The sequence below is a fragment of the Marmota monax genome, unplaced genomic scaffold (assembly GCF_021218885.2).
Source record: "Marmota monax isolate L192 unplaced genomic scaffold, Marmota_monax_Labrador192_F-V1.1 WCK01_AAM20220418_F8-fsc00037, whole genome shotgun sequence".
In the NCBI taxonomy this organism is placed as follows: domain Eukaryota; kingdom Metazoa; phylum Chordata; class Mammalia; order Rodentia; family Sciuridae; genus Marmota; species Marmota monax.
The window spans coordinates 8,287,486-8,302,777 of NW_026693245.1; the positions used below are offsets into that span (position 1 = coordinate 8,287,486).

Genomic DNA, 15,292 nt, shown 5'->3' on the forward strand with positions numbered 1-15,292 from the left:
ATTAACCCACATTATGCCAGGCAGTGAGGGAAGAGGATGGAGAGTGACAGAGAAGACATGCTATGTTAGTGAGTGGTTAAGAAAAGTCCCTTGGAGAAGGTTATAGATGTAATATGACATTGAAGTAAGCCATGTAGGAGGAGTCAGGGTTACTCTCTCATGTTTGCTATTGTTAGCCTTATTAAATTTGTCACTTTAAAAAAAAGTTGCAGAATTTAGAAAACTCCCAGATCTGTGGTTTTCAGCCAATGACTCTGAAGTCTGACTACAATATTAACCACTGACTGAAACACATTTCAGCTTTACCCTGCTCTGCTCTGTGACTTACCAGAGTGTACAAACACTAGCTGGCCCTTGTTGATTTGATCCTGGGTGAAGTTCTGGATGCTTCTTCCAGGAAAGGACTTGTCAGCCAGATGGCCATTGCTGGGTGGAGTGACCCAGTACATCAGGTCCTGTGGGGAGGAGTCCTCATCTTCTGCCCAGAGTTCACCTCTGGTCACCTCTGTGACAGAATTCACCCATACCTGAAAAAGAAGAGGCCCACAAGCTTTTGAGGATTAATTCTGATCTTATCACATGAGTAAACAGGATAGGCAGGACACTCAGGCCCCTCCCTGTACAAGGATTTAAAAACTATACCCATTCACCAGAGTTTTTAAAGAATGAGTGTTCTTAATTCAAAACAGACATATAAAGCCAGATGACATTCAAGGCATGTAATTTATGAGGTTTTAATAAAAATAGTATTCAAAATTATTCAAAGTTGATTATTTAAAATGCATATGAACTTACATAAAATGTAATAATCATAAAAGCTGATAGTTACTAAGCAGCTTTTGAGTGCCAAGCATATGCTAAATACTGTATGTGTCATCTCAGATAATACAGAACCTACCTCATCAGGCTGGTTTAAAGGTTTCTCTTCATCACTTTAAGAAGCAAATTATTTAGTCTGCTTTTAAATTGTTGAGGGGAAAACAAACTCCCTGAACAATTCAAATTCCCCTTTATTCTACATATTTTATAGGAAAACAAATATCTGGTTCCTTTGTCCTTGTAATGTTTGTTGTACTGAGAGCTCACATCTACAACTATATCTGAATAACTTGCTGTTTTGCACATATATTTAAAACTATTTTCATTTCCCAAACATTTTAATTCAACAAGTCATCAAACATTTATTGAGCATCTACTATGTCCCAGGCAATGTTCTGGGTACATATAAAATGTTTTCTTTTCTTTTTTTATTTATTCTTTTTAGTTATATATGACAGTAGAATGGATTTTGACATATCATACAAACATGGGGCTGCATATAAAATATTGATAAACAAACAGGTCCTGACCTCTTAGAGTCTACATTTCAATGGAGGAGAAAAAGGGACACTGAGAAGAAATAATGGGCATAAGAAAATAAATTATGTATTGTTTTAGAATTTCACAACTTTATGGAAAAAATAAATGAGATAAAAGGTTCAGGAATGGAGAAATGGTAAATAGGAGGCTTCTTGGAGAAAATACTGGAAGGAGGTGAAGGAGGGGGCCTGTCAACATGTGAATACTCAGGAAAGGTCCCTCCAGGCAGGACAAACAGCCTTCTCTCCATTCTAAGAGAAGCAGGAAGAGGTCAATGATGCAGGAGCAGAATGAGCAAGAAGAGGAGTAAAAGGGGATGGATCAGCTTGTCCCTGAGTGCGATGGTAAATCCATCTAGGGCCCTTGGCAAGGAGGGACCTAGTATAGAAAATATGCAAACCTTTGGCTTCTGGGTCAAGAACAGACTGGGCAGGGGAGAAGCAGGGAGACCTGGCAATGGGTGACTACGATAATCCCACAGAGGGATGAAAGACATTGCAGAAGTGGTGGGAAGCAGTCCAGTTCTGGGTGTCCACTGAGGGTAAGGCCAACAGGGTTTGAGGAGCTACAAGTGGGGAGGTGTGGAGGACGGAATGACGCATGGTTAGGGTGGCAACAGCTAGGAGGAGGAGTTCCCAGCCCTGAAGTGAGAAGACTTCAGGTGGAGTGGACTTGGGGAGTAACATCAGGAGTTCAGTTTTGAATGTGCAGAGTTTAAGATGCTTAATTTGGACCCTGGATCACATCTGATGGAATCAGGCTGTTCTGGGTTTCCGCAATCCTGCATTCCATATTTCACTAAGAATAAAAACAAGTAGTTTTATCACTAAAGTGTATTTTTTTCTTACCCACAGAAACACTACGAGCACATTCCTGAGCATTCTTTGCTCTCTGACTAGAACTTAATCTTCTTCTATGCTTTTTACCAACATGTTTAAAACTTCAGTCCTAAGCCATTTAATGGATAAGCTCCCTGGTTAAAGGGAAGCATTTTCCTCGGTAAAGCAAGCAGTTTATGAAATAACTCAGTCCATGCCCACTAATCACCTTGTAACTATTTAAGCAAAATTTGAGACATGGAGATCAGAAAGTATATTAGATCCCCATGTTTTTATACCAGGCATGATGGAGCTAAAAGATAAAAACCCTTACTGATTCTTTCTAATGCTCCATCTACTGATGGCACAGAAAACCTACTTTGTGAATCGTCCCTAACATTTTTGAAAGCTAATAGCTGAGCTTTCAAAAGTATATACAAAGTAGTTGTGTATAAATAAATGTTCGTACTCTCCACATATGCATGCAGGCATACACACGCACACACGTGTGCATACACACTGTAATTTACACGTCCAAATGAGCGTTTCCCTCTTCAAGGTGACTGTGTAGAAAAATAACACATGTCAATAACAAGGGCACTGCTCAGAATATTTTGAAATTATTTTCAGGTGGTTCAAGAACATGTTATTTTGTTTTGTCTAGTGACTGATGGGGTTCCAGTTACTTATCAGCTATGTAAACTTAGCCACATTTATTCATTTCTCTGTGTCTTCTTTTCCTCATCAGCAAAGTAGGAATGATTGGAGCTATTATGTATCCTGAGTGATTTGATCTAAATGATATATTAGAACAACTTTGCCTGGCACATAGTAAGCCTTCAATAAATGTCAGCTTTATGTTGTTACCCATCTTCTACATCAGATTTGACTCTGAGGATAGATTTTAACGGGTTTGTTTTGTTTTGTTTCCAGGGTCTCTCGAATGCTAGCCAAATGCTATACCATTTAGCTATGACCCCAGCCCAGATGTGATTTTTTGAATATCATTTAATATCAATATCAATGTTATTTAAAAGTCCTTCTGATTATGAAGATTACTACCACTGAGGCTGTTCTAGAACACTGTCTGAAGATTTTATTTAATTCTATAGCATCCACAATAAGATGATTAGTTTATCTTTTTAATGACTGTGCTATCAGCAGATGCTCCTATATCTTGCCTTTTAGAATATGACCACTGAAGATTGTCAGCATTAAGCTCTAGGACATCATTTTTTTAACAGCTACCAGAAATGCTAATCAACTGAATGTTCAAATTATAAGGTTTTAGCCTTCATTTTACCCTTTGAAAGGCTATAGTCTGTATAAAATATACAAGGTGGCCTGTTTAACAAAATGCCAAACCCACTCATTCCACTTTTTCACTTTTTACACTTAAAAAAATATTTTTATATGTCTTATTCTCATTTGTTTAGGAACTCAAACTGACTTGGCAATGTACTACCACTTCTTCTCTGTAACTTGAAAACACTGGTTGTTTCCAACACCAGGCGCAGAAGAGCAGGAGGAAGCATGTTTTCCACGGCAGTTCCTCTACAGGGGAAAGCTGCTTTCTCCTCCCCGCTCTGGAATATACCATCTTGCAAAACAAATGGGAAACCTGCCACTCAGAACGAGAGCTAGCACCCTCATGTCCTCACTTATAACATCAAATTCTCTTTAACTAACAGCACCATTGTTTCAGGGAAGGCCTGATTAGTGCCCCATGCTTGGTAACAGAAACTTCAGTTAGGTGGGGAGAAGAACAACAATGAATCCGAACTTGAGCTCAAATTTAAAAACAATCTGAAGCCCATGAAATAATCAACTTGGAAAAAAAATTTTTTTAAACATAGCTCTAAGAGTAGGTTAGTGGGATTTATTAATTTAATCCAAATTATGATCTTAATATTTAAAGACTCAGACCTTTCTTTTGAGTTTCATATGAAGGATGTAAAATGTTCATGAATTCATTATCCCACCATTTGACCCCCTCAGGACTTCAGCTGTCATTTCAAATTTTGCAGCTCCAATTTTTCAACTATGCCTAGTTCTTGAAGCTCTTTTTAGTATTTATCAAAAGCAAGTAGGGCTAGAGAGTGCAGCTCAGTAATAGAACTCATGCCAAGCATGTGCCAGGCCCTGGGGTTTAATCCCCAGCAACGAAAGAAAGAAAGAAAGAAGAAAAAGCAAATGGTTCTAGTTTCAGTGTATAAACAAGAAATCGAAATACATAGTATTTATCATAGGAAGAGAAACTTGAAAAATAGGAAAATGAAGCCCCCTTGTGGACACACATATCTTCTATCAAATATGCTTAAAAAAATCACTGATCACATTTGAATACAAAAGTATTTAGTAAAATATATTTCAGAGTAAAAGGCAAAGGATTCACACAAGATGGCCTAACTTCATTTCCTAAAATTTTCAGTTTGTCAGGACACAGACGATTCCCTGTCTCACTGAATGGCCTTACAGATCAGCAGACAGTCCTGTGGTTTAAGGACATGTTGTTTTTCTACTTCAGGAGAAGTAGAAATGAAACGCTGGAACTGATAAGTTCACACTCGGGTCTGGCTTTGAACTCCCATCAGAGTCTGAGATGCCATCAGGGGCTCTATCCCCCCCATCTCCTACCCTCAGGTAGACTGCAGGTTGACTTTCACACAACCTCCCCCAGGTCCTCATGATAAGCAAGGAGAGCAAATGGCCCTGAAAGATCATATGATGAACTTGAGAAAATGATGGGTCCAAGTCAGGGACAGCACAGTATCTAGAGGCTTTATGGGATCTGTATTTGCAAAATGGCCTTTGCCTCAGATTCTCCCTGCCTCTGTTTAACTCTATTTCTGCTATTTTAGGCAAAGCTTTTAAGATCTCTCTCTCTCTCTCTCTCTCTCTCTCTCTCTCTCTCTCTCAACCAAGGTTTTGCATATGCTAGACAAGTGCTCTACCACTGAGCAACATCTCCAGCCTCTGTCAATCTCTTGAGCTTTAATTCTGACTTCTTAAAATGGGAATAAGAGCAACACTGGCTTTATCTGCTTCCTCTGGTCCTTGGGCTCCTTCACTGTAACTGTGAAGGAAGAAGGAGCGCAGCACTGTGGCTGAGTTCAGCCTCCCATCCTAACTGCTGCTCACTCCCAGAAGCTCTCACTCTTTTGACTTTGGCCAAGTGTCTAACCCTCCCAGTGCTACAGATTCATCATGTTTAAAATAAAAAATAATATACATAGAGATGGTGAGGATTCACATGAAGTGCTAAGAACAATGGCAAGCCCAGGGTATGTACTGAGTCAGTATTAGCTACCAATGTGACTTTGCAGATGGTTTTATTATCACTGACAAATTGCTCTATAATAAGAAATGCCACTGGATAGAAACTTTGCCTGGATAGAAGTAACTAGTAACCGTAGCTTTGGAGAGACTATTGGTTATTGGAAAAATGTACTCTCACAGTTCTACTATTTTGGCAAAAAAAAAAAAAAATGCATATGCTTTATGCATCAGCTTTCAGTCAAATGTTAACAAATCTGACCACTTTAGGGGTATTCAAGGATATCAATTCATGAAAACTCCCCGCAATATAACAAATACACACAGTCTTTCCAGGAAGTTGTCTATGCTTATTTGCCATTATTATTCTATAGTCTGGTGGTTAAGACAGAGATATGAAACTCCAATGTAAAAAAAAACACAATAATTGTAAGGGAAGAAAGTAAAAGGATATCTTACATGTCATCCATTTCCAACACAGCCTTTCAAAATTAGCAAGACCAATTCCTAGCTGCTTCTGGGCTCTTTTCCATCAAGTCAAAATTATGTTGATTATAGCATAATCACAATGCCTATTTTATAAAATTTCAGTGCACAGATAACATTATTTGAAAATCCTCAAGGCAAATTCATTCACATTACATGATATATAATAGAAAAGTGATATGATTATAAGCCCTCATTTATATTCCTTTGTCTTAGAATATTTAAAACTTTATTATTTATTTTTTTCCTTCATTGCCATGATTTTTGGACCATGACAGCAGTCCATAAAGTGAATCAGCCAGGTGTGTAGACAATGTACCTGTCCCTTCCATCCCAACCTCCTTTACTGCTGAAGAGAATACAGCAGCTGGGCAGGGTGATAGGCAGGCAGGACTATGGTGATAGGAAGTTGCAGGGAGACTCCAAAACTAAAGGAAACAATCTGACCCCTGCCTAGAACACAGAGACTCCTTACATTCGGTAAACTACCCTGATGGAGTATTTGAGGAGCCAGGTATGGGTTGTTCAAGGTTCTATCAACTCCATTATAGCCTTAGAGCACCAGTTTCTAGGTGTCCTGGTGAATACAAGGAGTTCAGTGGATTTGATTCAATCCATGAAAGGAGAGGTTATCCCAGAAACAGGAAAAGGGATGGGAAAAAAAAAAAGATTCATCAATATAAAATTATATAGCTTTGCTGGATCAATGGCTCACATGATTTTTGATTAACATCGAAAGTAAGGAATACATTTATGCAGCAACCTAGTACATACATGTGTATTTTTGTGTGTGTGTATGTGTGTTTTATCTATAATTGTAGCAAAAGTTTCACAAAATAATACTTACTTTTAGTAATCATAGTACATTTTGAAGCTACCTGTTCTATTTTGTTCAATGTAATTTGTTTTTAAAATATTGGTCCTGACTCATAGGTTGTAACCTGCACTTGTAAAACACAGTTTAAGAATACTCCCACTATGGATAGCAGAGTGTGGCTGCTCTGCTCAGACCACCTGGACTTAAATTCCACTTTTCTATTAACTGCACAATCTTGGCCAAGTGACTTAGTCTTTCTGTGTCCCAAATCAACTGCAATCTCATTTGATTCAAGAGTCATTGAGAGAATTAAATGAGAATTCATCTCATCATTTATGTGATCCTTTTAGAACTCAGCTTGACTCAAGCAGGGACTTGAAAGATGATGGCTGTTTCCCCATTATCATCCCTGGACACTTGATGGAACAAAATTGTGTGGTTCAGGGAGACACTGGGAGGTCCTTCTGGCCAGAAATCAACTCTCACCAGGGAGCCTAATATCTCTCACTCTCCTTTTCTCTCCATCTGCTCTACTTGCTCCAAGTTTTTCATGCCTTCAGAAATGGCAGGCTCACTACAGACCTGCTACCTTTGTTCTGGGATAATCCTTTTCCAGGAATACTCTCCTCTATAATATACATATAAATGAATCATCTGAACACCCCAATCCCCCACCCCCACTCTTATTTAGAAAATAGTTAATAGCAGGCTTAAGACTGCCTTCCTTTAAGGATTGGAAAAGGGAAGAATAGTAGAATGAATCTGACCGAATTTTCCTATGTGCATGTGTGGATGTGGTATGGTGGGTCCTGGCATCAGGTGTATCCACAGGACACTAATTAAAAAAAAAAAAAGTAAACTGTAATGGATTGAAGAGGGATTGGTGAAGTAGAGAAGGGGGATGTGGGGTAGGGTGCTGGGGACTGATGATGTCAGATGTATCTGGATGTTATATATATAATTAAAAAGAATAAATTTAAAAATTTTTTAAAGATTGCCTTTCTCTAGGATGGTCTGCATGTAAGGTTGGCCTTCAGCTGGCATCTAAGAACTTGTCAGTTAAGCAGTGTTCTACACTGATAGTAAATTTTTCCCGAGGGACAACGTGGGTCAATATGTCTAAACTGTTTGTACAAACAATGTGGTTTATCTCTGGACACTGGCTTTCCTCCTGGAGTCTGGGATTTAGGTACATAGTAGGCAGAGGGCACCTACCTGACCAGCTTTCTGTAAAAATCTTGAGCATTCAGTATCCATTGAGCTTCCCTGGTAGAAAACACTTATGTGTTGTCACAACTTACTGGAGCAATTAAGTGCATCCTGTGTGACTTCACTGGAAAACCACTCAGAGCTCGACCTAGTTTCCTCTGGACTTCACCCCATGTGCCTTTTTCCTTTGCTGATTTTGCTTTATATTTTTCACTGTGATAAATGGTAATCATTAGTATACCAAGTCCTACAAATCAATGAACCTTAGGGAGGTCTTGGGGGCCCCTGAATTACAAGCCTCACAACAAATGTTCCCTCAACAGAGAGACCTTCGCAGATCATCCTCTCTGAAATATCAGTATTCTCTAACCCCAAACCATTCTCTATCTCCTTAAATACTTTGTGTGTGTGTGTGTGTGTGTGTGTGTATATATATATATATATATATATTATATTTTCTATATATATTATATATATACAGCAGATCATCACTCCATTTATAATTATTTAATTGACTTTTCCACTGACTCTAAGCTTCATGAAGGCATTCATCCATTTAATATTTATTGCCCCTATAATGTGCCAGATGCTGTGTCATAATCTGAGGATACAACAGGACAAATATAGGTGAAGTCCCTTCCAAAGGGAGATTAGATTTATGTGAGGAGACAGACAATGGATTGTTTATTTGTTTAATATCAGAGAGTAATGGGCACTAAAAACAAGAAAAAAGTAGGGTCCCAAAACAGAAAACAGCCCAGTGCTATTTTGCCTGTGATGATTAGGAAACATCTCTTTGAGAACATTCCCAGCTAGAAGCCTGGGTTGCCATAGTCCAATCAGATTCCTGGGAGCAGTAACATATCCTTTTCATAGACAAAACCATTACAGAGAAGCCCTTTAACTAAATTCTGTATCATATAGCTGGAAATCAACAAAATCCCAATAGATTCTTTTTGTAATAGTTATAAATCAAACAAAGGAAAAATTTTATTTGACAAATGAACCAAAGCCCTTTGATATAGAATAACTTTCATTGAACAGTGCACCAAGATTACTGACTACAAGTGAAGAAAACAAATTCTTAGGGTTTCTTCATTTTAAGCCAAGCATGTCCTGCTAAAACTATTTCTACGTCTTTAAATAATTAGTTAGCATATCCTACAGTGTACCTGGTCACTTTCAGATGGCAGAAACACTGACTTTAAATCCAAAACTGTTTATGTTTCTCAGCCAAAAAGAGGAGAAATGGTTTAATGGTTTTAAAATGTAAAATGTCCACTTAATCCAGACTAGATTGAATCAAACCAATACAAAATTGCAATGCTACAGTTTCTCCATCTGTCCAAGTCCAGCCAAACAAGACCAGAGCACCTCATGCAAGTTTTACAGTCATATAATCAGAGGATTCAAATTGGGAGGAACTGAGATCACCAAGCAAAACAACTCCTCCCTACAGTTTTGCTAGTAAGTGTTCCTGAAGTTCAAGTGGCCAGTTTACAAACCTTCAACTCCAGTCTCCTAATTTTAATCTGAAAACTTCAAAACACAGAACAAGTTTCTTTTACAGGTAAATAAATGAATAAACTCAGAAAGAACTGGAGTCGAATGGCATATCAGTCAAAACTGGCCTGGATCCAGACTACCAGGGATAAGGTAAGAATGAAGAAAGTGATCCTTGCCCCTGCTACTCCTCATTCTCCCCCCAACCCCTTGAGATAAAACACTTTTGAGTCAAGGTTGGGGGAGGCAGTGTGGGCAGACCACTAGAACAACCCCACAAACTGTATTTCCCTAATTTTAGAGGAGGACAGAAACAAAGTCTAGGGTATGCTTTTTCTCCCTCACATTTTAATATTTCTGAACATCTTAAATTGACAGATGCATTTGGTATGACAAAGATGTGATTAAGTTGATATTGCATCTTATAACTGAGGGGAACTTGGAGCTCAAAGCTGAGCTGGACATGAGGTTTCAATTCCTTTTCATAAGAAGGCCTAAGCATTGACCATCTCCTTCCTTGGTTCTCCCTTTCTTCAGTTGACTCCAGCCCTTCTCCCATAGCTCTCTAGATCCTGACCGCCCTATTGCCTCCTCTAGATCTTTTACTTTCTACAGTTCTGCACCATGCAGCAACACGCCAAACCCTCTACTACTTTTCCTGGGCAAACCCACTCTTGTCAATACAACTGCTGTAGAGATGGTGGCATAAAAACCACTGCAGTAAGAGCAAGAGCAGCTCTGCAGCCTTTTTTCCTTACCGAAAAAAAAAAAAAAAAAACTATCCCTTGATAACATGATGTATTAAAAGAGCCAGAGTGAGACAAAAGTAACAGGGGAATGTGGCAGAGCATTGATGATGAGAGTGTGGGATGTGGACAGATTAGTTTCAAGTCCACTACCCTCCCTTGTGACCACTCTGCGCCTCAATGTTTCCACTTTACAAATAAGGTTAATAATCTCAGCAGTTCCTCTGAAGGGCTATGGAAATGACACTAGTTACTGAAGACCCCCAGTCCTCTGTAAAAACACACGCGATATAAACTTTTATAATTGTTCAATGGTGATTGACAGCTAAGATTCCTCACTCTAGCCAATAGCCCGCATCTCAGATGACTTTGCAGAGAGTGACCTCAGTAGCAATCATAGCCAAAGTTGTGTGGAAAGCATAAGAAAAGTGACTGAAACAGAGGAGCTTAACCAGTTGGCACATACCATTCCTGGGCTACCTGGGTCATGTCTGTGAAGCAAACTCCAAAGCCACAAGTTCCAAAGGCATATTATTAATTTTAATTAACACTATTAATTTTTCACATAAAATGGAGACATAGAAAAATGAATGGATCTTTAAGATCACTAAAAGAGCTCAAAGGTCTATTCCTAGATCTAATTATTTTGAATAGATAAACATTAAAACCTCGGTGATCTTTTACAATGTAAAATTTGTTCATTAGATTAGCCCTTGGTGGGCTCCTGGGTATGCCTGCACTATTGTTTAATTGGCCCTAGGGTGTTTCATAAATTAAGGGCAAAGGTTAATGCTTCATGTTTCACTGCTATTTGTTTTACTTTCTTCCTGTCCCTCCCTGAGACCTAGCTGGCCTCCACACTCACCAAAGACCCTTTTCCTATTTGTGTCAACTTCCATTGATGTTGCATCTGCTGCACCATTCTGTGGCTTGGTGGTCTTTATACCACTTAGAAAATAAGCTTTAAAGCTGAAGGTGTAGCTCAGTGGTAGAGTACTTGCCTGGCATATGTGGGATCGATCACCAGCACCACCCCCTCTCCTCAAAAATCCTTTAAGATATATTGGGTTAGACTAGCATCAACAACAACCACAATTTTGTTAGTTAAAGTGGTTTATTTTTTTAAATACCCCTCTAAAAAAAGCATGATGAAGAAAATAGGATGGAAGAATTCTTGGAATAGAAATCAAAAGAACCTACAAGCTACTGTTCTGAGGACCCTGATTGCTCCCTGGGCTTTAGTTTTCTCCCCTGTAGAACCAGGTAAGTAAGGGATACAATATTTATATGTTTAGATGGATTGACATGTATACAATATTTACATGTTTATATGCACATGTACATATAATAAAATCCTTAGAAGAAGGAATATAAAGAAAGTATAAGTTAAACCTGAGAGAATCTATTAAATGGAATTTTTGAGATGCTTCAGTATAAACTGGCATCAATGAGTTCACCAGCACCTATGCTGCTGGTGTGGCAGGAAATGTGCCGTCCATGCCAGGAGGTTTCTGGCACATCAGCCCCTTTGTGTAGGCAGCAGAAATCACATGGAGATGCTGCCTCAGGGCAATCTCCACAAAAGAACAGAAACAAAATGGCTAACACCCCACCAGATGAGAGATGAGTACCTGAGAGTGCTTGAGAGCTACCCCTGGGGGATTTTCCAGGACAGTGAAAGGAAGCAAAGTTCCCAGATGGAAAAATACTGTCACGTGACTTCTTTTACCCAACTGGTGTGAACTAATTTTTAGAAATAATAGCTACTATTTATTGAGTCTAACTACATGGAAGCACTGTGTGAGAACCTAACATCATCTTATTTAATCCTCTCACTCTTATTTAATCCTCCATCCTAATGAGAACAAACTAGGGAACCAAATAACTTGCTCAAGGTCACATAGCTAGTAGTGGGCAGCCAGGGCTTCCTCCCAGATATGTTGGCTACAAAACCCACTACCCGCCTAGCAGTGGCTGTCCATGGGCAGACACCTTCCTAATCTGCCTCCAAAGGCCAAGCCTCAGGGAGCATCACACCAGGTTCACTGGGATTCTTTATATTTTCCAAATGGCACCCAACAGAATGTCCTGGTAATAACTAATATTTATTTAAAACCATGGGATTATATCAAATATATGTATGTGTGTGTGTATATATGTATATATATATATATGTATTCATATGCCTTCTTATTTAACATTAGAAACAATAAAATAGAAAACCAATTTGGAAGCCCTAAGGTTCTCAAGTTAAGTCAAAAGCATGTAGCACTTACCTGGAGGATCTTATTGGCTGTTATTACTGGAGCTTTGTCATTTACAGATTCAACAGTCACAAAAAGGGTTTTGGGCAAACTCTGTTTTCCAAGCTCTGAGCTATTTGCAAAGATGGTGAAATTATCAAGAAGCTCCTCACTATCATCATGAACATAGTAAATCAGTTTCTTTTCCACCTATAACCAACAAACAACAAAATCACTAACGTGCTCAAATGTGACTTTCAAAATATGAATAAATTGCTATAAAAGAAATTCTGATTTTAAATATCTTGCCAAAGCACAAAAGCATATCCTCATCCCATGAAGTTTAAGTCCATCAATCAGCAAATTGTGCTGGATGATATATTTTCTAAATTAATACTTTATCCTAGAAATAAGTTTAAGGAGAAAAAGAGCAATTGAATAATTCGATATACAAAGAGAATTCTGGATTGGTAATCAGAAACCCTGAATTCAAATGCTATTTCTAATACCCAAGTGTGGTGGGAGGAACATATACAGCCTTCCCACCAATGGAAAAACACAATCAAATACAGACAGTACTTGCATATTTAGAATGACTAATTTCTGAAGTTGCTTATTGTTTCATAAAACAATGAAATTTCTCCCCATTGGTCGGATATTTCCTCTTTGGAGACATATGGGCCAGGGCAACTATTAAGTTCTCTCACATTTCTCATTTCTAAGCCAAGTATGCATTGGTCCTTTAATTATTCTTTGTATGTGAGATTATACCTGCTACCTCCTAATCCTATTCCTTCTCCTTCAGAATAATTTGTGTGTGTGTGTGTGTGTGTGTTCATCTCTTAAGGGGTGCTACCAATGATGAGCTAAAATGCATCTCCTATCATGAAATATATTGGAGTCAAATTATTCTATCAAATTGCAAATATTTACTTTTATCCTATAAGATTACATATTTTTAATTAATTCTGAAGCAGTCATCCAATGACTTCGTTTTTCCTTTTCAATTTATAATAACCAAAATTTTGATCAGAATGCCTCTCATGTATCTAAGATTCAGGTAGGAGACGATAAAAAGCCCAGGATCAAAATTAGAGACCAAGAGAATTTTAAAGCTTCAATGAGTCTGTGACCCAAACAGACAATGGCAGAGAACTTCCAAATCCCAAATGGAGTTGTTAAACATCTGAAAAGGTCTCTGAGGTTGTGTTTGTTTTGATAAAATAAAGCCAAAATTTTTAGCAGTTCAACTTCGCCCATTCCTGTGGCGCATTTCCTTTGAGCAAAGTCTTTTGATCTCTCAGAGGTGTTTCTGACATGGGTTGAAAAGTTCAGGAAGGGTCTCAAGGGAGAGTTGTGGCCACTCATACACAGGTGCTATAGGAATTTCTTTGGAGCTCCCTGAGCCGAGGAATTCCAGATCACAGGCCTGACCATAACATTCCTGGAACATGCTGTTTTAAGTTACTTTAAAACAAACACGGAAGGTGACACTGATCACAAGATGAGAGAAGCCTCAACTTAAGGCAATTCGGGATCCCAGCATTTACATAACAATCATCTCCTCCGAGGTATTCTTCCTAGAGAAATACATCATTTCTTCAGTGGAGTATCACTTCCCCAAATTACATGTCATTTCATAATATTAATCTGAAGTGCAGGACGGGGTGTGTTAGGGATTTGTAAATTCCTAGACTGAAAACTAGAAAAATCTGACCTAAAATTAAAGGATTCAACAAATTTCTAGAAAATATTGAGAGTCTATGGTCCCCTGTCAATGATCCTGTTCAGGGGTATACTGAGTTTTTCCTCTGCTCACACCTTCCTATCCCCTATTGCTCCAGATCTCCTTTCTCACTTCAGGTCAAAAGTCAAATCTCTTCCCCACCAGCACGTGGCTCCCACGGTGCTGGACCACACACTGCTCCTCACCTGGGAGTCCATGCACTTGCTCCTCCCTCTGCCTGAAAGCTCTTTCTGATACATTAGGCTTCTCTGACTCACCTCCTCCAGGTGTCTGCCATGTGCCACCTTCTCAATGGGCCTTCCCTGACCACTGTATTAGAAATTGAACATCAACATGCCCAAACATGCATACTCACGACCCACACATCAGTAAATGCCCCAGCACTTCCCAGCTCCTTTCCTGCTTTATTTTTCTCTAGAGTACTAACTTTCATTCGACATGCCATTTGTCTCACATTTATTTTATTTATTGTCTCTCCCTGCCTCCCACTTCCCCCCCCCCCCAATTGGAACAAAGTTCCATTGGAGTAGGATTGCTGCCTTAGTTCACCACTTTATCCCCAGTTCCTAGTCCTGGCATCCCAGACTCATAACAAACTCAAAAATACTTTCTGAATGAATAAAGGGCAAATTTGAGCAGGAACTCCTTATCTAAGCCATTAACAGCTAGAGTCAGAGATTAGTGTCACTTTAAGTGGAAATGATGATCTCAAACATTGGAGAACTCAGGAGTCACAGAGAAAGATGAAGTGGTCATCTGGAAACACAGACTCTCCTCTGTGAACAAGCTGCATGATGACATAGGTGCCTCAGGGAATGCTTATATCTCAGCACACAGATTTCAACCAACAATCCATAAAAACACACCTCCTATGAAGCACAGTCTATAACTGAATTGACCAAAATGGTACCAAAATATAGTGCTTGGGCTCTCACCTAGAGTACATGAAATGCAAAGTATTAATTCAACTCACCTTAGAGAAGGTGGTTAGTATGCAGGGGGTTGGTCCAGCCTTCGAAAGGGAAGCCATGATTGAGAGATCCCTGAGGAGGTCACTGAAGAATCGCCCTCCCTGATCTGATGTATAA

The 15,292-nt window shown here is 38.9% G+C and overlaps 1 protein-coding gene across 3 annotated transcripts in view; it reads right to left on the minus strand.

Moving 5' to 3' along the window:
* Window positions 1-15,292, minus strand: part of LOC124100681 (chondroitin sulfate proteoglycan 4-like) — a 68,566-nt gene that overhangs the window by 29,990 nt on the left and 23,284 nt on the right. For all 3 annotated transcript variants that reach the window (XM_046456264.2, XM_046456266.2, XM_046456262.2), the window contains exons 5-6: window positions 12,491-12,667; window positions 329-527 (exon numbers count right to left, since the gene is read on the minus strand). In XM_046456264.2, coding sequence (XP_046312220.1) covers window positions 329-527; window positions 12,491-12,667 — 376 coding nt within the window. The remainder of the gene's footprint in view (window positions 1-328; window positions 528-12,490; window positions 12,668-15,292) is intronic.